At 45.7% G+C, this 25,204-nt stretch overlaps 1 protein-coding gene across 1 annotated transcript in view; it reads left to right on the forward strand.

Moving 5' to 3' along the window:
• Positions 1 to 473: 473 nt before the first annotated feature.
• Positions 474 to 25,204, forward strand: part of LOC143767784 (cell adhesion molecule CEACAM16-like) — a 68,593-nt gene continuing 43,862 nt past the window's right edge. The window contains exons 1-2 of the mRNA XM_077256304.1: positions 474 to 541; positions 968 to 1,081. Of these exons, the coding sequence (XP_077112419.1) occupies positions 474 to 541; positions 968 to 1,081 (182 nt within the window). The remainder of the gene's footprint in view (positions 542 to 967; positions 1,082 to 25,204) is intronic.

The raw sequence follows: 25,204 nt of genomic DNA on the forward strand, positions 1-25,204 counted from the left end.
TAGCTTGAATGCATCTGTCGAAATGAGCTCTGATGTTTTTTGTTTGTTTTTTTTTGGCACAGAACTGGTGCGTAAAATTTTGCAGGGAAAAATGAAAGGCATACAGAATGTTAGGATATCGGGATGTTTGCGATCTGTGCCGCAGTGGGTACACGCTGGTTTATAGCTGAGACGTGTTATATTAATAGATGCGGTGCCATGCAATGACTGAGCTGGCTGGGATTTGTCTCTTACGTACAGTAAGCTGCCACCATCCTCCTCCTCCTTCTTCTTCTTTCTTTCCTCTTGGTGAAAATGGTGCAGTCTGATTTCTATCGGGGCGCAGTAGATAACCTTGGATGCCGCCGTCTGTAGAGACGATTATAGAATGACTGTGTTTGGTTTTTACTAATGATCCTATTGTTGATATCTTAAATAGCAGTGGAGAAGGTATTTGCTACCATTCGGGTTACCACGCATTTCACATCACCGCAATGACTGATACTATTGAGATACACAGAGGACAATCCACCGTATTGATTAATGAAATTGACAGTAGGTTGTAGGACGACCTAGAGCTTCATTACCCCATAGATGACGCGTTTCGCTGCCAGACACTTGCAAAGGCTTGTAAAATATGACATTTTATACCAGTAATGACTACATAGGTGTGTATTTCCGCAGTAAATTGTGACTAAAGGATTTATAAGGTAGTCGTGTTGTAAGGCTGGAGAGTTCTTCTAAATTTAGGTGTGTTCCTGCATGCCAGAAAAATGAATATAGAGGAAGCAAAGCTGAATCCCACATGTACATACAGTATAGACCAAACGTTTGGACACACCTTCTCATTTAAAGATTTTTCTGTATTTTCATGACTATGAAAATTGTACATTCACACTGAAGGTATCAAAACCATGAATTAACACATGTGGAATGATATACTTAACAAAAAAGTGTGAAACAACTGAAATTATGTCTTATATTTTAGGTTCTTCACAGCAGCCACCTTTGGCTTTGATGGCTGCTTTGCACACTCTTGGCATTCTCTTGATGAGCTTCAAGAGGTAGTCACCCGGAATGAGAAGATTTGTCCAAGCTTTTGGTCTGTACTGTATCTATATCCATCTGTAAACTCCCCCCCCCCATGGCTGTATGGAGCCTGTACTCTAGGCACAGTTGGTTATGGGAGACAGAAAAGGGTCTTCACTAGGGTTGAGCGACCTTGACCTTTTTAGGGTCGAGTCATGTTTTGCGAAACCCGACTTTTTGAAAAGTCGAGTCGGGCGAAATCGGCCGATTACTGCAAAAAGTCGAGGATCGGCCGGAACACGAAACCCTATGCACGTCAATGGGTTTTTTTTTTTTTTGGTTTTTTTCTCTCTCTCTCTCTCTCTCTCCTCCGTCCCATATTCCCCTCCGTCCCAGCACAGAAAATCTCGTGTTACACATTGCAAATCCCTACTGCGCACAAGCGATAAAATGATGATAGCCGTGCACGCCCCTAACCCCTATGTCATCACTCTGCCCACACTCCTTCATTGGCTGAAAAAATGGCGCTAAACGCGTCATACGAAACGTGACTTTGGCGCCAAGGTCGCGTACCGCATGGCCGACCCCGCACAGGGATCGGGTCGGGTTTCAGGAGACGCCGACTTTGCCAAAAGTCGGCGACTTATGAAAATGAACGATCCGTTTCGCTCAACCCTAGTCTTCACCAATGTTCCCACAAAACTGCAATAGTCCACAATGTCTTGTGCTGAAGTTTTAAGATTTATCTTCATTGGAACTAAGGTGCCTCAGCTGACCCCTGATAACAGCCCATAGCATTATTCTCCTCCACCAAACTGTAAAGAGGGCATAATGCAGTCAGGGGGTAACTTTCTGCTGCCATTCACCAAACCCAGACTACTCCATTAACACCAGATAGAGAAGTGTGATCTATCGCTGCACAGAACATGTCGCCTCCAGAGTCCAGTGGTGGCGGCCTTACAGCAGTCCATCCGACGCTCGGCATTGTGCTTGGTGATGTATGGCTGCTCGTGAAGATCCCGGTTGGAGGGCACAGTGTTTGTGCTCATGTTAATACCAAGGGAGGCCTGGACCCTGCAGCTATGGGGTCAGCAGAGTGTTGGTGACTTTTCTGCCATCAGCTCCTCAGCACTCAGCCCCCCCCCCCCCCCCCCCCGCTCTGTAATGTTATGGGGCCTTCACTTTGTGGCTGCGGTTCCTTCCAGTTCTTAATAATATCACTCACAGGTGATGGTGGAAGATTTAGGAGGAAGAAATGTCATGAACGGACTTGTTAGAATGGTGTGTCCTATTACAGGACTGCACTGGTATCAGTGAGCTCCTCACCACCAGAAATTCTGTCCTGTCAGTTAAAGCAGAAGGCCGGTGAGGGGTCAGAGATTATATACTGGGGGAGAGGATCCTGATGGTATATATCGGGGGGTGAGGAGCCAGTTGTATGCTGGGGATGAGTGACCAGATGTTATACACTGGGGGTGAAGAGCCAGATGTTATAGGCTGGGGATGAGTGACTAGATGTTATATATTGGGGGCAAGGGACCAGATGTTATATATTGGAGCGAGGAGCCAGAGGTTCTATATCGGGGGTGAGGGGACAGGTGATATACACTGGGGGTGAAGGGCCAGATGTTATATATTGGGGGCGAGGGGCCAGATGTTATATACCAGGGGGCAAGGGGCCAGATGTTATAACCTGGGGATGAGGGACCGGATGTTATACACTGGGGGTGAAGAGCCAGATGTTATAGGCTGGGGATGAGTGACTAGATGTTGTATATTGGGGGCAAGGGACCAGATGTTATATATTGGGGCGAGGAGCCAGATGTTATATATCGGGGGGTGAGGGGACAGGTGATATACACTGGGGGTAAAGGGCCAGATGTTATATATTGGGGGCGAGGGGCCAGATGTTATACCCTGGGGATGAGGGACCGGATGTTATACACTGGGGGCAAGGAGCCAGATTTATATTCCGGAGGGGTCAAAGGGCCAGATGTTATATATCAGGGGGCAGTAGGGACTGGATGAAAATCATCAATTCACTGATTACGTTGTGCAGTCCAACACTTTTCTCCATATTGTCTGTCTAGCTATCTAATCAATCATTTATCTATGTATTTTATAATATTTATCCATACAAATACTGCATTGACTCTGGTGGCCCCTGTGATCTCCTGAATGAAGTCATGTGGCAGCGAGTGTCGCGCTTTACAGTCATCTCATTCTCTCCCGTTGTGAAAGGCTCTTTTATATACACGTACAGTATGGAGCCTTTTGTCGTACTGACATCTCTGCCGCAGTTTTCTTTTTCTGAATCTCTGCAGTCACGTTTTTATCGTAACTTGTAATAGTGTAGGCTCGGTTCACATCGCAGTTGCCATCAGGACTTGGTGATTATGCTGGGATTTTGCTGATTTTTACATCTTTTTTTTTTAAATAGTCTGAGCAAATACATCCATATCACCAGTGTAGACCTGCATATATGTCCTCCAACTATTAGAATTGGTCTGGACGTTCCATAATTACTCTACAGTATGTGAGGAACCACCATTACGTTAGGTCTAATAGGTTGGGCTGACTGATGAACTGCTCTTGGGCACCGAAGAGTTGATGATCAGGTGGTAGAGTTAGTGTTAATTCATTTGGTACCAGTTATGTAAAAAAAAAATTACTGATCGATTGGAAAGATACAAAAACACACAATGACTAAGAACCGTACATATTTCTAGGTTCGAAACGCGTAGTAATTTTTCTCACAATGTCCTGTTTTTGAACTTGTGGTTTTTTTTCGTATCATCTTTACAAGTTTTTTTCACATGTGTTCTAGTCTCTTTCTAACTGGGATTCGGCATCCGTGCACATCTTGAGAGTTTCAAAGCTTTTTTTTACTTTTCAGTTGAGCTCAACATTTCTTGTTTGTGAAAATTTTTATTACACAGGTGTATGGCAAGACTTTTAGCTCCAATGATCCCCATAGAAATGTGGATTGGGCTGGATAACATAGAGCCAGTTGCCGAAGAACCTTGGGTGATGGTTGCACTTTGCGACCACATAGGCTTTGTGCCATGATGTTGACTGGAGGTGGTACAGTAGACAGTGTATAGTGAAGATGAAAGTAAAAGGGTCTAAGGCTATGGCTCAACTAATGTTCCTATTTGTGTCTAGCATAAATTTTAGGCTAACCTAGGTTGAAGAGGGGGTCCTGACAGAGCTGGTCCAGACTGACTAGAGTGATGAGCAATGGTCACACAGATTTGGAAACTGCGGAGAATAGAAGGTACATGCTTGTAACTGACTATGTGGTGGTGGCATGTCACTGAGACCCTTGTTCCTGTGTTGGAACCAGACCCACAGAGGATTGATAGCATCTTTTATGGATAGCGAGGAGCTTCCTCATTGAGAACCCTGGAGACCCAGTGAAGATGGGCACAACCAATCCATACATGAGTGATCCCCAGGACTACTGACCCTAAACCATTACTTTAGTATAGCAAAGTGTTCAGAACCAAGTTTTTTGGGTTATTGTTTAAGCATTTTCTCCAGCTGGTAAAAATACCTGAATAGGAATGTGGTTGGACAGTATTGTAACGTTATTGACCTGCAGATTATACCTATACTGTATGTGCAGGTTGATAGCTTTTGGGGACGTAACAGGTTCTCTCTAATCCTGACCAAATCCCTAACTCCATTTGCTGTATTTAAGCCTCAAACCTGTTGGACCATCGGATGCATGCATCACGTTTCCTCCAGACACTCATTATTGTGCTGCTCTCCAGCCCTTTGGCAAACAATCTGCCTTCTATTACATCAGCCTAGATCACCTGATGCTATTTTTCTGAACCCCAGTTGCTACATTTTCATGCAAAGCTGAGTCACTTGGCCTTGTATTCATGTAAAAAGTAACTCTTTTGGGCTACAATCCTTCCATAAAGACCACTTCTTGGAGCTTGAACAGCATATGGAAACACCAGTCTGCTATGAAATCTTAGTCTGGGAGAGATCTTGCTGATGCAGTATAACTACCTTGTGTCTTGTTGCTGCTCCCAGTTTCGCTATGGTGTTTGATTTGTGACCTGAAACTCTTCCTCAACCTCACTTTTGTAGAAGATTTTGGCTGTTCCTCACCCAGTTTTGAACTTCCTATGCTTCTGTCTCAGTTAATGATTGTCTTTTGACTCTATATGAAGATGATGATCATTATCACCTGTCTGGTATAATTGGTTGCTCATTCACCTGACTATAATCCTACAAAATCCCAAACTTTGTGTAAGTGTACCCAAAAGAATTGATGCTGTTTTGAAGGCAAAGATCGGTCACACCAAATACTGATATGATTTAATTTCTTTTTTGATCATTTACTTTGCATTTTGTTTATTCATACAAAAACCCAACACTTGTATTTTTGACAGCATTCTTACTTTGCAGAATTAATTCCATACCTGCCTAAAACTTTTGCACCAAACTGTATCTATTCTGTATTGCTATTGGCATTTTTTAGAAGGTAGAAACTAGCTAGAAATGGTTTGTTTAAATGCGTCACTCGTTTCCTTAACTTGTACAGTATAAGAACCCAGGGTTATTGGAGTAACATGACTCCTCTTGAGTGGTAGACCTCCCTGTTGTGTTCCTTGTCCAGTGGGGGTCCCTTACATGAGGCCCGGAGGAAGTTTAGATTAAGAATGAAATGTTGAGGAATGTGAATTGAAAAAGAATTTGCATGTTTAGTAGAGTATCTCAAAATTCTGTAGTTCCTTTAATACGCAGTGGGAACATTTTTTTGCTATGTATCCGTTGGTGTCGGAGGAAATTTGGGGCATAAGGAGTAATAAATTTGTCAGATAATAGTAAAGATAGTTGGATGACTCAGCTGTCAGCAATTGGGAAAAAAGGGCAAAGAAAGACCAAATTATTTTATGATAACGTGGTTCTTAGAGGGTTATTCCTATATGATAAAGTGATGGTAGCTGAATACTAGGTGACGGAGAGACATAGACTACCTGGCAACATAGAGAACAGACTGTTGTGATATTCAGACATGTCAACTTACCTGATTTTACCGGCGGTCAGCCTATTTTTAGTTTTGCTCTTTCAATGAACCCAGTGATACATAATTGCCAGCAGGGGATACAGCTGTCGGTACATAGACGACTACATTTCCTGCCAGGCTCAGCTTAGCTATATAGTCTTTGTAATGCCAGTGCAAGATAAGATGTCATCTTTCAGGAGTTATGCATCAACGCAGGAGCCATGCCTGATCTGTCCGGACATATTGTAGCATCTCTGCCCTGGCATACAGCTATCGGGAATGAATGGAATAGGTGGCCGAGGCTTTGTAAGGAAGAAATGTTGCATGCTCTCGTGAATTCTCTTCATGTACTAGGTGTGTAATATGAGTTTCAGGGCATATTGGTAAGTACTGTAGGGATTCACACTGTCAGGTAGGCGTTAGTGTTTACACAGGTAATGCAGTTTGGTCCAAGCAGGTGCAGTTTTCTTGCTTTCATAAAACTCCAAGGGATTAAAAGTTCACTTATCAGGGCACTTATGTTAGTGCGGGCTCACCCAAACAGATTACAGTCCTTTCTCCCAGAGCAAACGCCATACAAAGAAGAGCCACAATCCCACCAGTATCAGTAAAAAACATAGAAAAAAGTGGGCACTCACCATCTGCTAATGTTCAGTCTTTATTGTGCCACATGTCAATTGCAGAAATAGCAGGGAGAGACGTGATGTACAAAGACGAAGGCCGTTTTGCGCTGCCGCGCTTTTTTACTATTTCATGGACTATTTTTCTGTGGCAGCACCCGAGTTCTGCAATTGGCATACACGCTGGATATCTGACACATATATGCACAGGTGTTTTAACTAGCGGTTGGTGCGGCAATCTGTTTTTCTTTTTCCTTTGATCCCACCAGTATCCCCTACAGCCCATGTCCCAGCAGCTCCCAGGGCCAAACAGAAGTGTTCAACACAGTGCACACTAAACAGACTGCAAGTCAAGACTCAAACCCAGCAGCTCTTTTGCACCAGATGGCAGCTCTTCCCTCTGAGCTATTTCAGCTCGTTGGATAGTTCCTTGCTAACCCAGATACTGTTACCTGTGTTGTTCCTGATTGTCTCCACCCCGAGTTCCTGATAGGCTCCATCCTGTAATTTCCTGATTGAACACCCTACTTAAATCTGGCATTGCACTTCCTTCCTTGTGAGATTATTGAGCCTTTAGTCAAGCTCTCTTTCCACCAGCTACTTAGGCCAAGCTATACCTCTGTTCCTGTGTAACAACCCCTGGCTAACTCCTGACTATGCAGCCTGCTTATCCTCCAAACTATATTGCTGTTCCCATGTACAGACCTTTGGCTAACTCCTGACAGTTCTATACAGCTCCCATAAACAGACTGCTCAATTTTCCTAACTGACCATGCAGTCTCCATTCAGAGAGAGACCATGGCACATCTCTCTCTTGGGTACAGCTCACATGTTGCCTGGTCACTCACCAGCAGAACACTCGACACCATCCGGCAGACTGCCACACCTAGTGAACACAGTCCCTGGTTCTACGAAAAAGCTATCTAGATGCAGCTAATCAAATCCTGCAGCGCTAGGACTTCACCATATCTTACCTGGCTCTTCTACATCACTTATATGTGACAGTGACACTGACTCACTACTCATGGACAAGCTATGAGACATGGTAGTCAGGAGGTCCGACTTCAGATACCAAGAGGGTTTGTAGTACAGACGGGCAACAGGAGGGTTCGTCAAGATAAAGGGATAAAATAAATGGATTGTCAGTGCCAAGTTCAGGGTCAAGTACCTGAGGTTAGAGAGCATCAAGAGCAAAAGGAATAACACACGAGTGGTCAAAACAAATAAAAGGTATGGCAACAAGATCAGGAAATTAGACACAGAGCAAAGCACACACAACACATCACTGAGGCTCAGATTGCATGACTCGGCTGTCACTTACAATACCGACAGTCCAGCACACTGCAAATCCTATAGGGCGGCTGATCTGTCACTCACAGTGTCCCTAGGCCACAGTGAGTAATGAAACCATAACAATATAGACATGTATGTGAAAAAAAGGAAAACATGTTGGAGCTGATTCTGGAGACCCCCTGTAATTAAAAATGTTATTTGGGTGAAAAATATTTTTCTACATATAGTGAATCTGTCGTCATGTTTTATACCCCAAACTAATGCCATCTATGTTGAGGCACTAGCACTAGATCTCAGGAAGAAGAGGTGGGTCACTGGCAGAAGAGTGACCTGTCAATCACTGACAAGAAAATAGGGAAGATAGACAGCAGAGCTGTAAGTGCACTGCCCACCCTGCTGCACTTGAGGCTCATATTTCATAACAATTATGCAATTCATTTCTCTAAAACTTAAAACCAGATTTCTAATATAAAGGTATGGATATAATTAGCGTTACAGCGCCTTTACACTGAGTACAGCCGAGCACTTGGCAGAGCGAGAACTCCTGTGTATTAGAGAGCTGCGAGAGAAAATCTGCTAACCAGTCGGTCAAATGCTCTTTTTGGCCGACAGCTATCTACAGTTTCTGGGCTTCTTAAAATCGACTTATACCCTGGTTGTTTGGTATTCCGCCACAACCGGGCAAAGCTGTTAACTATTACTGATGACTTCATCCTGTGAGTCAATTTGCACCTAACTGCGCTGTACTGATCTCTTTGATTAGTCTGCAAATTAATTCTGCTACCTTGACAAACATGTCAATTATCCCTCAGCCTATCCTTTGTCATTGCTAAGCCTTATCTTTATACCAACTGTACCAACCGCAAGTCTCATGTGACATCAACCTAATTAGTTACTTATAATAAAAAAAAAGTTGGAATAACTGCAGTCCGTCTGTTCTGATCTGTGCTATGTCTGATCTCTATCTTTGAAAGATGGGTGGACGATGGGTGGAAAGATGGAAGTGAAAGTGGACTTTATGTGGTTGTTGAAAATGGAAAATTATTTTTTTTTTAGAAGAGTCCCACAGAAACAAAGTTATCATGGGATATCTCACTGCCGAGATCTCTAGTAATTAGTAGTAATATACAATGAAAATTTGTAGCAAAAGTTCTGTTCCCCAGCAGTTACCACCACAGAAAAAATGAGGCATTAAATGGTACCAAGTGACATCACTGGACTTTCCATGCATTAGGAAGTCCTCAAGACATACTAAGTGGCTGCTAGAACAGTGGACCCTTTTCTTTAAAGGTAATTCCCCCAATATCCAGTTATCAATTATCCTTAGAAGAGGGGATAACTTGCTAACCGCTGAATAGTTGAATCTCTCAGCAATCCTGAAATCAGGACTTTGAAACCTCAAAAAAAGTGGCTTGGCAGTCCCGTCATAAATGAAGTAGAGGAGCGCACGCTCTAAGTCTATATGAATGATGAGTACAGTGCTCCGTTATTTTCATGTGCACTTATGCTACATTAAGAACAGGGCTGCAAAGCCATGTTCTCAGGGTTCCAAAGCCCTGATTTCAGGATCAATGGACATCCCAGTGGTTGAATCCCCAGTGATCGGCAAGTTATTTCCTATCCTCTGGATAGGTAATAACTTGATTTTTGGAAAGTAACCCATGAGAATTTTTTTTAAAGCCACAAGTCATCCCCTAACTTGCTGATTGTATGTTTTTTGACTGTTCAACTCTCAGACATACAGACTCTAGAACCTCAAGAACGAGCCTCTACAGCCTGAATGAAGCAAAAGTGCTTATGTTTGGCATATGTTCCCTTCACTGTCAATGGGATTATTGAAAATAGCCGAGTGCGAAATTTGGTTTTCTCCATCAGTGCCATAGAAAATGAATGGAGGGGAGGTTGAGCATGAGCTCTTCTGCTTTACTGAAGATGAGGCTGCACAGTCTCGTTCTCAGGGTTCCAGAACCCCAATCTCAATATCATTGAAAGTCTCAGCGATTGGACACCCAGTGATCAGAAAGTAATCACTCAACCCTTCAAATCATGAATTTATGCCAATGAGGTCTGCCCATCTCATAGTTGTGTGTTATTACATATACTTTTTTGTTATTTTCTTTTTTGTGTGGGTTGTAATTCCTTAGGTGTGGCTTTTGACCAGTAAGTAGAATATCAAGAGTTACGAAATGTTTCAAAGTGGCCTTAGATTGAAAATATTTATTTGCCATTTTCTTTCTCCATATTAGCTTATTTACACAAGTGTTAGCTCTGAACTGAAAACTTTTCCTAGAGGGAGATAAGAAAACTTGAAAACTAATATGGAGCAATATTTGGAATGACTTATGTTCGAGGAACGAAAATACAAAAGTCCGGTCTTCTCTATGCCCTGTAGACCACCAACCAGATATTTCTGGTCTTTGGCAAAGGTTGAAAGAGGTCTCAAAAATATTCCCCATTGTCAGCACTTCTGATTAAATTGTCTACATAAAAAGTGATGACCTAATTAGCAATTACATTTGATTAAGGCAAAATATGTAAAAAAAAAAAAAAAAAAAACCTGTGAACTTATTGGGCACATTTTGTCCTGCTCCAACTTTGAGCTTTGCTCACTTTTCTAAACTCTGAGTTGCGTAAAAATGTTACAACATTTCAAGGTGTTTTATACCATATTTCAAGCACACTTTGGTAAATCAGACACTTAATGTTTAATATTAACTTTTTATGGCGGTGGTAATTTAGTAAGCATCTCTTTTGGACCTGGTAAATGGAATAACAAGAGTTATGATATGTGTTGAAGTGACCGTAGATTAAAGCATATTTGCCTTTCATTTTCATTCCACCCTATCTCAACAAGTGTTAACGCTCAGCTGAATAATCCAAGGGTTTGATAAGAAGACTTAAAACTAAACCAGTTCACAAATAGGTCTGAAGAACAGAGGTTCAAGGGTATGTCACCTGAGATGATTCCCAGACCTTCCTTCCACCCACACTCAGGTTGGACTTAAGCGCCTTGGGCCTTCCAGAAGGATAATTGTGAAGACCTTCTATCCATCTATACAAAACATCTACATGTGCACTTTTATAATCAATCATTACACATCTAAGACATGTCAATAAGATCCAATATGTTATCTGTGAATTAATCTCTAAGTATTAGGACTGATGGCAAGTGATTGGCTCCAAATGGGCCTTCTATTGAACTTCTGTACCCCACGGTAGTGTTAGAGCACACCCGATAAAAAATCCTTTGGTACTTTGGTGGGCCAGTCTAACCTTGCCCATCAGAACATGAAGGCACCATAAATCACTCCAAATAAGCTTAGAATTCAGGCAGGACTTTGAAAAATTCGAAATAATCAAGGGGAACTATCATCTTATTTCTATGGTCATCTTTATGACCTCTCTTTTCTAGACTCTATTACAAACAAGGATGTATAAAATGGTGACAAATCCAGATTGTTACAAATAATATTGGCCTGTAATTGTTTTTTATCCATGTATACGGTCAATGTCTGATTCATCTTAGAGATCTTTGGAGAGATGTAAGATTTCTCTGCTAAAAGCTGAAAAGCGGAAGTCAACATTTCTGTTGAGTCCCTGGTCTCCTATTACAGCCAAAGCAGCTGGAAAAACTTAGCTAACACCAATTCACCCTTGAAAATCTGTGTTCAGTCATTTGCGTGAAGAATAGAAGTGACGATATTATGTCACAGTGACATTGCGTAGTTTGACCCCACAGGTTTTGTCTTCTTGAGAACTATGGCTGATAATAAGTCAGTTTCAAGGTTTCTAAGCTTCCTCATGCTCTTATCTCTAGATACGGCATATTGTAATGTTGCTTGCATCATTCAATGTTTCATATTTTTATAGCTTTCTTCACCTTTACAAGACGGAAACCCAGATATGGGCCTACAAGTGGGAGTCACATTACCTGCCAGTTAATGTCAAGCCTGATGACAAAAATGGTAATCTATAGTTTGTATAGACCCATTGAGTCCACAGCATGGCTAAGATTGCAACCACTTTTGTAGCTTCTGATCCACCAACCCCATGTCCACAATTAATTTTCAGACAGTATTTCTCTGTACCTCTGAGTCTTACAGCCACATACAGTAGGGTGCCTCCTAGAAGAACGCAATACATTCTCCTACAATTGCACAACCATAACAGGTGAGCAAGCAAATGTCACACCTGGTGTTTTATACCTATGCCAAATATTATCAACCCATTTATATACACTCACCGGCCACTTTATTAGGTACACCATGCTAGTAACGGGTTGGACCCCCTTTTGCCTTCAGAACTGCCTCAATTCTTCGTGGCATAGATTCAACAAGGTGCTGGAAGCATTCCTCAGAGATTTTGGTCCATATTGACATGATGGCATCACACAGTTGCCGCAGATTTGTCGGCTGCACATCCCAAAGATGCTCCATACAAGGCAGGATGGATCCATGCTTTCATGTTGTTTACGCCAAATTCTGACCCTACCATCCGAATGTCGCAGCAGAAATCGAGACTCATCAGACCAAGCAACGTTTTTCCAATCTTCTACTGTCCAATTTCGATGAGCTTGTACAAATTGTAGCCTCAGTTTCCTGTTCTTAGCTGAAAGGAGTGGTACCCGGTGTGGTCTTCTGCTGCTGTAGCCCATCTGCCTCAAAGTTCGACGCACTGTGCGTTCAGAGATGCTCTTAGGCCTACCTTGGTTGTAACGGGTGGCGATTTGAGTCACTGTTGCCTTTCTATCAGCTCGAACCAGTCTGCCCATTCTCCTCTGACCTCTGGCATCAACAAGGCATTTCCGCCCACAGAACTGCCGCTCACTGGATTTTTTTTCTTTTTCGGACCATTCTCTGTAAACCCTAGAGATGGTTGTGCGTGAAAATCCCAGTAGATCAGCAGTTTCTGAAATACTCAGACCAGCCCTTCTGGCACCAACAACCATGCCACGTTCAAAGGCACTCAAATCACCTTTCTTCCCCATACTGATGCTCGGTTTGAACTGCAGGAGATTGTCTTGACCATGTCTATGTAGAGACCGCAGATAAAGAAGGATGCAGGGACAAAGAGGAGTCAGAAAGCAAATAACGTTTTTTAACTTTCCTTTAACTTCCAACCCAACAAAGAAATAACAACAGTTTTCCACGCAGGGAACTTAGGTACACGATCACAATTTCACAGTAAATCCTATCTACTATATAGGCGCCCTGAACTAAACCCGCGAAACACGACAGCGCCTCCCTAGTGACCCACTAACAAGAACAAGTCAACCAAGTTCACTTATCAGCGTTGTTTCAACGATGCAGTCCTGATGGTGAAGCTCCGTCAGCGGCGTAGTCCTGATGGTGAAGCTCCTTCAGCGACGTAGTCCTGATGGCGGGGGAAGGAGGTGTCCTCCGTTGACGGGCCCAGGTGTAGATTCGAGTCCAGAATGTCTTTTGCGGTGCTGCGTTACCTCCCACAGGCGGACGTTGATCCGGGGTAACAGTTTCCACGTCCAGAGAGGGGTCTTTTTGAGAAGAATTAGCAGAATAATCGGTATCAGTCACAGCTAAGAAAAACCCAGGAGGGCCCGGAGCACTCTGTGGCAAGATGCTCCCTGGGAGCACGGTAATATTGTCCCTGAGCTGATCAGCGCTACCCCTCTGCCTGGGGGGTCGCTGACGACGAGTGCGCCTCTTTTTGGGGGCTCTGGTAATTGCCCGCAGTGTCTGTTGCACGTTCTCCCCCTGCTTCCAGCAAGTCTCACTGCGGCCTGCACACACACAACAACTGCGCTGCAGTTTCCTCTCCTCAGAGATTTCCCGCCCTTCTCCGTCCCTGCTTTCGCGCGTTTTGCTTTTTATCCTCTCCTCTCTCTGCGTCACTCTGCCTCCTGTCACATGAGCCTGGCTTCCCATGCGCCCCTCAAATCCGTCCCCCGGAACCCCGACTCCCGGCAACAATGGTTCCACCCGTCTGCACAGCTCACCAGGTCCCTGTCCCCTACATTCCCCCACCTTGTATGCTCGCCAGTCCCCGGGCGAGGCCTTCGCACTGACAGGTTGCCCATCTGACGGGTTGTTCCACACTTGGGTCTGTCTAGTGTGTAAGTCAGGACTGTAGCGAGTTGGGGGTCTACCGGCAGTAGAACGTTCAGAACGTCGTGGCTCGGGTCCTTGTGTAGGGGGTGTTGGGGGAATGTCGTCAGCGGAAGGGTGACTGGTCAGGGGTAGTGTAGTAGTCGAGATAGGGGGAGTATTTTGACGCCGTTCTTCTTCTTCATCATCTTCTTCATCCCACCAATGGTTGTTGGGGGACTCAGTCGTAGGTGGCTCTTCCCTGATTGCGGATTCCGGGGTGTCCGAGTCAACAGAGCGACACAACCGGAGCATGTTGCGATGAAGAATGCGAGTACCTGTACTTCCCGGGGCCTCAGACTGCACTTCATATACAGGTCCATGCGGGTCTATACGGCGAAGCACCCGATAGGGTGTTTTTTCCCAACGATGGTCTAACTTGTTTTGCGGTCTTTGCTCTCGAACGAGTACTCGATCACCTGGCCGGAACTCTGGGGGTTTTGCTGTAGGGGTGCTCCGATGCTCCACTTCCCGAATTCGAGTGTGTACCAGTCGGTGTAAGGTCTGCAGCCGATGCCGATGATCACGCACCCACGAAGCCATCCCTGTTCGGGGGCCTTCTTCCTCCGAAGACAGTTCCAGATCTGTCATGCCTTTTCCTGGGCGCCCAAAGACCACTTCATACGGGGTGCGTCCTGTGACTTGATGAACTCTATTGTTGTAGACCCACACTAGGTCAGACACATACTCCGGCCAGCGGGCCTTCTGATCTTGTTCTAGCGCACGCAGCATTTGAAGCAAAGTCCGGTTAAACCGCTCACAAGCCCCATTTCCCTGGGGGTGATACGGTGTGGTGCGTGACTTATCAATGCCGTAGAGGCGATGCAGCTCTTCCATGACTTTGCCCAAGAAACAGGCGCCTTGATCCGAATGTATTCGCCTCGGACAGCCGTAAACTTGAATAAAGTTCTTACAGATAGCGCTCGCCGCCGACTCAGCTGTCTGATCACGGGTAGGGGTGACTACCGCGAATTTTGAAAAATGATCTACCATAACGAGGCAGTGTTCGTAGCCTTGATGCGCTGCTCCAATGGTAATGTAGTCTATCATTAATACTTCAAAAGGGGCAGACGTCGTGATGCTCTGCACAGGCGCCCTTTCCTCCGGTGACTTGGTTAGCTCACATTGTCGACATTGTCTACAGGCAGTTTGTACTTCCGCAAGCAGCCGAGGATGATAGAACCGAGTTTGCAGCCACTTAAACGTCCTCTTCACTCCGAAGTGTGCCCCGGACTCATGAGCTTCTTTAGCAACTGCGGCCACCACGGGCCCTGGTAAGACCATCTGCCAGGTCGGCTCGGAATCTGCCTGAGCCATGGTTAAGTGGCATAAGAGCCCGTCCTGAAGAGTTAGGCGCTCCCACTGCCGCAGAAGAAGGTTCAGGTCTGACGGGAGAGTTTGTCCAGGGGTTCTCACGGGCAATAGACCATTCGTTATCCACTGTCGCAATGGAGCTAGTTCCTGGTCTTCCTGTTGCAGCCGTATCCATTCGTCCCGACTCTGAACCAACAGTCCTGTAGCCGTTCCGTTCCCGGTCTGTTCCCGGCTCACAGCCATCCGAGCAGCGCCCCCGATGGCGTAGGGGATTTCTTCTCCCTCCAGCTCCTCATCTCGGTTAGTTCTTGGGGGGTTCTTCCGCAGACGAGATAACACGTCAGCATGAACATTCTCCGCTCCTCGCTTGTAGAGGATACGGTATCTGTACTTGGCCATCCGGGCTACCCAGCGCTGTTCCAGGGCACCCAATTTCGCATTTTCCAGATGTGCCAATGGGTTGTTATCCGTGCGTATCAGCACCTCGGAACCGGCCAGGTACTCAGCGAACCGCTCCGTCATAGCCCACACCACGGCCAGCAGCTCCACCTTGAAAGAACTATAATTGTCCGGGTTCAACTCAGAGTCATGAAGAGACCGACTCGCATAGGCGATCACTCTCTCCCGCCCATCCTGAACCTGAGACAACACAGCCCCCAATCCCTGAGAGCTGCCGTCGGTGTGTAGGATGAACGGTTGCGAAAAGTCCGCATAAGCCAACACCGGCGGCTCCATGAGAGCTGTCTTCAAGTCCCGGAACGCTGCTTCTTGTGGCTCCTGCCATTGTATCTTCTTTCCCCGTTCCTTGGGGGAGCTTCCTTTCAGCAGGACTTGTAGATTGTGAGAACGGCGAGCAAAGTTCTTCACGAAGCGCCGGTAGTACCCAGCGAGGCCCAAGAACGCCCGTACATCCTTGGCGGTCTCCGGTGTGGGCCACTCCTGGATTGCGGCAATCTTCTCCTGCGATGGCCGGACTCCTTCGGCGGACACCACATGCCCCAGGTACTCGATCTGTTCCCGGAACAAGTGACACTTCTGGGGCTTCACCTTAAGCCCGTATTTCAGCAACCGGTCTAGTACCTGCTCCAGTCGGCACAGATGTTCCTCGAATGTTGGAGCATAGATGATGATGTCATCTAGATAAATGAGAGTGGCCTCGAAGTTCAAATCCCCCAGACACCGCTCCATTAATCGTTGGAAGGTGCCTGGAGCGTTGGCCAGCCCAAACGGCATTCGATTGAACTCGAATAGTCCCATGGGAAGGATAAACGCTGTCTTAGGACGATCTGCTTCTGTCATCGGGACCTGCCAGTATCCGCTGGCTAGGTCTAAGGTGGAAAAATATTTGGCCCGACCCAGCACGGAGAGAGACTCCTCGATACGGGGTAGTGGATAAGAATCTCGGACGGTGCATGCATTTAGCTTACGATAGTCCACACAGAACCGGAGCGTGCCGTCCTTTTTCCGCACCAGCACGATCGGGGCAGCCCACGGGCTCTGACTCTCGCGGATCACTCCCTTTTGTAGCATCTGGCCTAACAACGTCTTTACTTCCTGGTACATCTGCGGGGGAATCTGTCTGTACCGCTCCCTGATGGGCACTGTATCTCCGGTCGGAATTCCATGTTCGATGGCCGTGGTACAGCCAAAATCATCTTCATGTTGTGCGAACACTTTAGCATAATGTCCAAGGAGTCGCTGCACTTGTGAGATCTGTGATGGATCCAGGCCCGACAATTCCGTCCGCATGTGCTCCAGAATAGTTTGACCCTTTCGAAACGCTATTGGCTCAGGATCCTGCGTAGACCGGACACTGACCATCCAGGGATCAGGGGAATCCACCGTTAACTGCAAAGTATCTGGAGGGGGCATCACTTCTAAAGGTCGTAACACTTTGGCCATCTCACTTCGGACCCGTAGCACGACATCGTGTTCGTCCACATTCACACATCGCACTGGTACGGCCCCATTTTTAACAGTAGCCAGGGATCGGGCCACCAGCAGTCCTGTGGGCAAAGGGGATGTAAAGGTGGGCTCAATCTGTACTTGTACTCCTTCTAGAGGGATGTGAGCTCGTATGGGCAGGGATATAACAGTCTGTCCTGGGGGGAACGTCACCTTTGCTGTCGGGGAAGTAATTACTCTCCCTAGTATGTCTCCCTCCTGACAGGTCTCTTGTACTCGGACTTCCCTCACTAACTGTCTGAACACGGAGCCCTGAGGTGTACTGGTCCCCCACTGATTGAGTGTCTCTTGCGTAGTCTCCCCTAACAGAAAACTGCCAAAATCTTTCAATACGTTCATCCCCAAGGTCACAGTATGTTGTGGGCCGGGATCTCCCCGTGTTAACACAACCCCCCGGCGGCCCAGGTCCTTCCCACATAAAGATATTTGCATCCAGGTGACCCCTTCCACTGGGATGGGCAGCTGATTGGCGGCCTGTAACCGAATTACGGGACCCCATTGGGGTCTGACTGTCAAAGGAAAGTGTTTTCTAAAATAAGCCTCGGGCATAGTCGTGACTTGGGACCCGGTGTCCACCAGACAACGGACAGCCCGCCCTTCAAACTCTGCCCAAACCAGGGGGCAGCTGGCAACCAAATTTCCGGGACTTTCACCACCCATCCGCGGGGACTCTGGCTCCGAGCGTCGTCCCCTTAGCTCGGAGCCCTCTAGTTTAACGCCTGACGGGACGAGGCCCTCCCTCTCCGGGGGCACTCCCGTGCGAAATGTCCTGCCTCCCCGCAACCATAGCAAGCACCGGGGACCGAATAATATCCTGGACGAGCGCCACGAGCTGGACTCCCAGACCCTTGCCCCCGGGGTAGCTCCCTTGGGCTTCGCGCATTCTTTTTAACTTCAGCCAGTTCGTCCCTGATTTGTTTGAGCTCCTGCCGCATCTCCTGAATCCACGACGGCTCACCCCCTCCTGGTGCAGCGGTCTGGATAACCCGAGTCTCTCCTGTCAGGACCGTCACCCCCCTCTCTTGCTCCCGGGTGCGGGCCTCATTGCCTATGTCGGAGAAAGTCAGGCGCGGGTCGACCCGCACTCGTTCACGTAGAGCCTGTTTGGTCAACTCATCTCGCAGTCCCGTCACCAGTTGGTCGCGCAGGGTCACGTCAACATGTCCCATCCCCATACCATCTTTCCGCACGATTGCAATGTTTAGCTCTTGCAGAGCATTCATGTACTGAGTGACAGTCTCGCCTTCTTTTTGTCGCCGTCCAAACAACCGGGCCCGCAGCTCTCCCACGTCGGTGGGATCCCCGTGTGTCCCCTCTAACACATTTAACACCCTGGTAAAAGTATTCCGCTCTGTGGGGGGTCTCAATATCACTGAATCTCGGGGCTCTCCGTCTAAGGCCATAATGGCCACCTCTGCTTCCAGGGCCGGGGTCATAGGATGCATCCTCAGCAGCCCCCGCATCCTTTCAGTCCAACTCCACAACAACATGTTGCTCCCATTAAACTTGGGCAGGTTATTCAACATGGCCCCCAATGAGAGAGACGCTCTCGGGCCAGCCCCATCCTCCGTATCTTCTGGCTCCCTCTTTGGATCCTGCATCCTGCCGACTACGCCAAATGTAGAGACCGCAGATAAAGAAGGATGCAGGGACAAAGAGGAGTCAGAAAGCAAATAACGTTTTTTAACTTTCCTTTAACTTCCAACCCAACAAAGAAATAACAACAGTTTTCCACGCAGGGAACTTAGGTACACGATCACAATTTCACAGTAAATCCTATCTACTATATAGGCGCCCTGAACTAAACCCGCGAAACACGACAGCGCCTCACTAGTGACCCACTAACAAGAACAAGTCAACCAAGTTCACTTATCAGCGTTGTTTCAACGATGCAGTCCTGATGGTGAAGCTCCGTCAGCGGCGTAGTCCTGATGGTGAAGCTCCGTCAGCGACGTAGTCCTGATGGCGGGGGAAGGAGGTGTCCTCCGTTGACGGGCCCAGGTGTAGGTTCGAGTCCAGAATGTCTTTTGCGGTGCTGCGTTACCTCCCACAGGCGGACGTTGATCCGGGGTAACAGTTTCCACGTCCAGAGAGGGGTCTTTTTGAGAAGAATTAGCAGAATAATCGGTATCAGTCACAGCTAAGAAAAACCCAGGAGGGCCCGGAGCACTCTGTGGCAAGATGCTCCCGGGGAGCACGGTAATATTGTCCCTGAGCTGATCAGCGCTACCCCTCTGCCTGGGGGGTCGCTGACGACGAGTGCGCCTCTTTTTGGGGGCTCTGGTAATTGCCCGCAGTGTCTGTTGCACGTTCTCCCCCTGCTTCCAGCAAGTCTCACTGCGGCCTGCACACACACAACAACTGCGCTGCAGTTTCCTCTCCTCAGAGATTTCCCGCCCTTCTCCGTCCCTGCTTTCGCGCGTTTTGCTTTTTATCCTCTCCTCTCTCTGCGTCACTCTGCCTCCTGTCACATGAGCCTGGCTTCCCATGCGCCCCTCAAATCCGTCCCCCGGAACCCCGACTCCCGGCAACAATGGTTCCACCCGTCTGCACAGCTCACCAGGTCCCTGTCCCCTACATTTACATGCCTAAATGCACTGAGTTGCCGCCATGTGATTGGCTGATTAGAAATTAAGTGTTAACAAGAAGTTGGACAGGTGTACCTAATAAAGTGGCCGGTGAGTGTATATACTAGCTGAAGAGCCCGGCGTTGCCTGGGCATAGTAAATATCTTTGGTTAGTTATAGCACCTCACTTCTCTTATTTTCCCATCACGCCTCTCATTTTCCCCCTCACATCTCTCATTTTCTCCCTTACACCTCTCATTTTCCCCCTCACTCTTATTTTCCCCCTCACTCTTATTTTCCCCCTCACTCTTATTTTCCCCCTCACTCCTCTCATCCCCCCTAACTCTTGTTATTTTGACCTCACATCTGTCATTTTCCGATCACTCCACTATTTTCCCTCACTCCTCTCAATTTGCACTCACACCTTTTCATTTTCACCTCACACCCCTCATTTTCACATCGCACCTCTCATTTTCCCCTCAGTATATACATATTTGTCATCTCCCTTATATATAGTATACACCTGTATGTCATCTCCTGTATATAGTATATACCTGTATGTCATCTCCCCTGTAAATAGTATATACCTGCTGTATGTCATCTCCTCCTGTATATAGTATATACCTGTATGTCATCTCTTCTGTATATACTATATACCTGTATGTCATCTCCTCCTATATATAGTATATACCTGTATGTCATCTCCTGTATATAGTATATACCTGTATGTCATCTCCCCTGTATATAGTATGTACCTGTATGTCATCTTCTCCTGTATATAGTATGTACCTGTATGTCATCTCCTCCTGTATATAGTATATACCTGTGTGTCATCTCTGTATGTAGTATATACCTGTGTATCATCTCCCCTGTATATAGTATATACCTGTGTGTCATCTCCCCTGTATATAGGATATACCTGTGTGTCATCTCCCCTGTATATAGGATATACCTGTGTCATCTCCCCTGTATATAGTATATATGTGTGTGTCATCTCCCCTGTATATAGTATATACCTGTGTGTCATCTCCTCCTGTATATAGTATATACCTGTGTCATCTCCTCCTGTATATAGTATATACCTGTGTGTCATCTCCCCTGTATATATTATATACCTGTGTGTCATCTCCCCTGTATATAGTATATACCTGTGTCATCTCCCCTGTATATAGTATGTACCTGTATGTCATCTCCTCCTGTATATAGTATATACCTGTGTGTCATCTCTGTATATAGTATATACCTGTGTGTCATCTCCCCTGTATATAGTATATACCTGTGTGTCATCTCCCCTGTATATAGGATATACCTGTGTCATCTCCCCTGTATATAGGATATACCTGTGTCATCTCCCCTGTATATAGTATATATGTGTGTGTCATCTCCCCTGTATATAGTATATACCTGTGTGTCATCTCCTCCTGTATATAGTATATACCTGTGTGTCATCTCCTCCTGTATATAGTATATACCTGTGTGTCATCTCCCCTGTATATAGTATATACCTGTGTCATCTCCCCTGTATATAGTATGTACCTGTATGTCATCTCCCCTGTATATAGTATATACCAGTGTGTCATCTCCTCCTGTATATAGTATATATCTGTGTGTCATCTCCCCTGTATATAGTATATATGTGTGTGTCATCTCCTCCTGTATATCGTATATAACTGTGTGTCATCTCTCCTGTATATAGTATATACCTGTATGTCATCTCCTCCTGTATATAGTATATACCTGTGTGTCATCTCCCCTGTATATAGTATATATGTGTGTGTCATCTCCTCCTGTATATAGTATATAACTGTGTGTCATCTCTCCTGTATATAGTATATACCTGTATGTCATCTCCTGTATATAGTATATATCTGTATGTCATCTCCTCCTGTATTAGACCGCGTTCACATGTTATTTGCTCAGTATTTTTATCTCAGTATTTGTAAGCTAAATTGGCAGCCTGATAAATCCCCAGCCAACAGGAAGCCCTCCCCCCTGGCAGTATATATTAGCTCACACATACACATAATAGACAGGTCATGTGACTGACAGCTGCCGTATTTCCTATATGGTACATTTGTTGCTCTTGTAGTTTGTCTGCTTATTAATCAGATTTTTATTTTTGAAGGATAATACCAGACTTGTGTGTGTTTTAGGGCGAGTTTCATGTGTCAAGTTGTGTGTTGCGTGTGGCGACATGCATGTAGCGACTTTTGTGAGATGAGTTTTGTGTGGTGACATGCGTGTAGCAACTTTTTGTGTGCATGTGACAGGTTAGTGTAGCAAGTTGTGTGCAGCAAGTTTTGCGCATGGCGAGTTTTGCGCGTGGCAAGTTTTATGTGTGGTACGTTTTGAGTATGTGCAAGTTTTGTGTGAGGCAACTTTTGCATGTGTTGCAACTTTTGTGCATGTGGCAATTTTTCCGCGTGTGCAAGTTTTGCATGCGGCGAGTTTTCCATGAGGTGAGTTTTGCACGTGTGGCGAGTTTTGCGTGAGCCTAGTTTTGCATGTGGCGAGTTTTACGCGTGGCGAGTTTTGAGCGGCGACTTTTGTGTTTCGACTTTTATGTGGCAAGGTTGGTGTATGTGTGGTGAAAAGTGTGCTGAGGGTGGTATATGTGTTCAAGCACGTGGTAGTGTGTGGCGCATTTTGTGTGTGTGTTCATATCCCCGTGTGTGGTGAGTATCCCATGTTGGGGTCCCATCTTAGCAATTGTACGGTATATACTCTTTGGCGCCATCGCTCTCACTCTTTAAGTCCCCCTTGTTCACATCTGGCAGCTGTCAATTCGCCTCCAACACTTTTCCTTTCACTTTTTCCCCATTATGTAGATGGGGGCAAAATTGTTTGGTGAATTGGAACGCGCGGGGTTAAAATTTCGCCTCACAACATAGCCTATGACGCTCTCATGGTCCAGACGTGTGACTGTGCAAAATTTTGTGGCTGTAGCTGCGACGGTGCAGATGCCAATCCCGGACACACACACACACACACACACACACACACACACACACACACACACACACACACACACACACACACACACACACACACACACACATACACAAACACATTCAGCTTTATATATTAGATATACATACAACATCATTATCCTAGGAGTAGGACTGGTGGGATGTTCCTCCGTGACTCTTCACTGACCTCACGCTATTGCTCTCAAAGGCTATCATCATGCAAAGCAAAACAGCAATGGAGGGTGGAAAGGAGGTCCATCTTCTTTAACTCTGAGTTCTGCTTTTGTTTTGGATGCAATGATAGCCAGAAAATAGTCAGAAAACTAAGTGGGCAACTCCATGAAAAGGCCTTCAAAAGAAAAAGTCACACTGGATTATGATCTGGAGTGGCATAACAACTAATAGCCAGACATCTCATTCCAGTGTACTAACAGCTTGGCGTTATATTGATTTCGTGGTGGAACCAGTGGTGCGGCCATTTCTCCAGAGTGTCACAGGAGCCATTTTTCTACAAAATTCCATGCAGCACGTTTCTTGCGCTACTGTAAGCAACTTGTGTGGCCTAGATATGCTACCATGGCTGCAGCATCTCCAGATTTGTCTCCCATCGAGCACATCTGGGAGCTCATTGGTCGGTGATTACAAAGGAACTGTCAGCAGCAGATCTTGATGATTTGCCTAAGTGCATTCTGCAGTCATTCCATGACTTTTCCTACTTGGTGTTGCAATCTCAATGTTGAGGAATGTCCAAAGGGCTATAGTGCTTAACATAAGACTGACGACCCATAATATGTAGGACTAGGGTTCTTTTTGGGTAATTAGATGTACACCTTAAATTTTTTTTCTGTAAAATGTGTTTATGATAAACATTCTGGCATTGGCGAACACAGACACATGAGCAATATATGGGCCCTTTGAAGTCCAAAAGATCATCATTATGCACAATTTCACCTTCCTTGGAGGTGCAAATGGGCCCTGTTACCTCTTGGGCCCCTGTTGCGCCAATGATATGTCCTCCTCTGGGTTCTGGAGAATGTGATGAGCGTCAGACATCATAGTCTACTGTTGCTCTGATGTGTCTACAACATGTTATGTGTAAATAATAGAAAACCCTTCTATGACACAATCAATAACTGTAGATATTCGTATCACTCACTGACTATCTTCCCTCTACAGCTGCAATCACATGCTCAACACCATCTTAGCTGCGGCAATCTGTTTCCAGTTACTTGCACCTCTGGGACATTCCCTCTACCACCAATCAATTTCAGGCTGCCAGTTTCACAATGCATACCGTATGTAGACTCGTGTTACATAACACACACACGGAGTCTGCGCTCTTCCCTGCCCGGTCATCTCCTGCTGTGTTCTTCTTAGGATCCTTTACTCATTTGCAATGGCATCCAGAAACCATAGGATCATTGTGCTCGAATAAACAGCTGCTCTTTACTTGCCCTCTAGTTAAGAGACTCCCATTGTTCTTGCTGAATATTCCTCAGAGTTTTTCTTCTATTATTTTGGATTGGTACTGCACATTTGTATAGTGCAATGTGCAATATGTCAAAGAATTATGACTTTTTTTTTTAGAAATTTTTATTAAAACAGAAGCTTTCTAATACCCTTTCTACTGAAGTGTGGTCCCTGAGCTGAGATCTTGAGGTTCACGTCTCGTGCGTGTTGCACACATGCCTGTACGGTTCCGTTTGGATCCCCGGAAATAGGGATTCAAAAGGATCCATACACTCAATGAAGTTCAAATGTATTACATTTGTGCCCTTTTTTTCCCGAAAGTGTCTACTAGGTTTCTGTGCCTGTCTGAAAAGACAGACACCATTGGCAAAAAGCGTCCTTTAGCACAGGAGTCTATGACTTCATCGAGAGTTCCATCTGAAGTAGTTTTAAGGGAGATTTAGATGAAGCCCTTGCATGTGCTGCATAACTATCCCCATGCCCTTCGAGTTATATGCCACATATGGAGCATCAGTATAACACCATGTCCTCCACTAAAAGCAATGCTTCTAAGGGAAACTTTTTCATAAAATAATACACAACGGCATTGAAAGAATGTCAACAAATATCAAAGACCGACTGCTACTTCCAAACAAAGAACAGGTAAGAACAGGTGCATACTAAGAGTAGCCACTTCCATATATAACTAACAAATAAAGTTGCACTCTGTAGCGCTATAGCATGCAAACATGAAATATAGACCATTGGAATTGCATTACTGCTCTCAAAAATAGGAAAAAAAGAAGATACTTTTCACATAAATTGGACAATTCATGTATGCCCAGCAGCCACGACAAGGTGATCCTCTTTT

The sequence above is a fragment of the Ranitomeya variabilis genome, chromosome 4 (genome assembly GCF_051348905.1).
Source record: "Ranitomeya variabilis isolate aRanVar5 chromosome 4, aRanVar5.hap1, whole genome shotgun sequence".
Lineage (NCBI taxonomy): Eukaryota > Metazoa > Chordata > Amphibia > Anura > Dendrobatidae > Ranitomeya > Ranitomeya variabilis.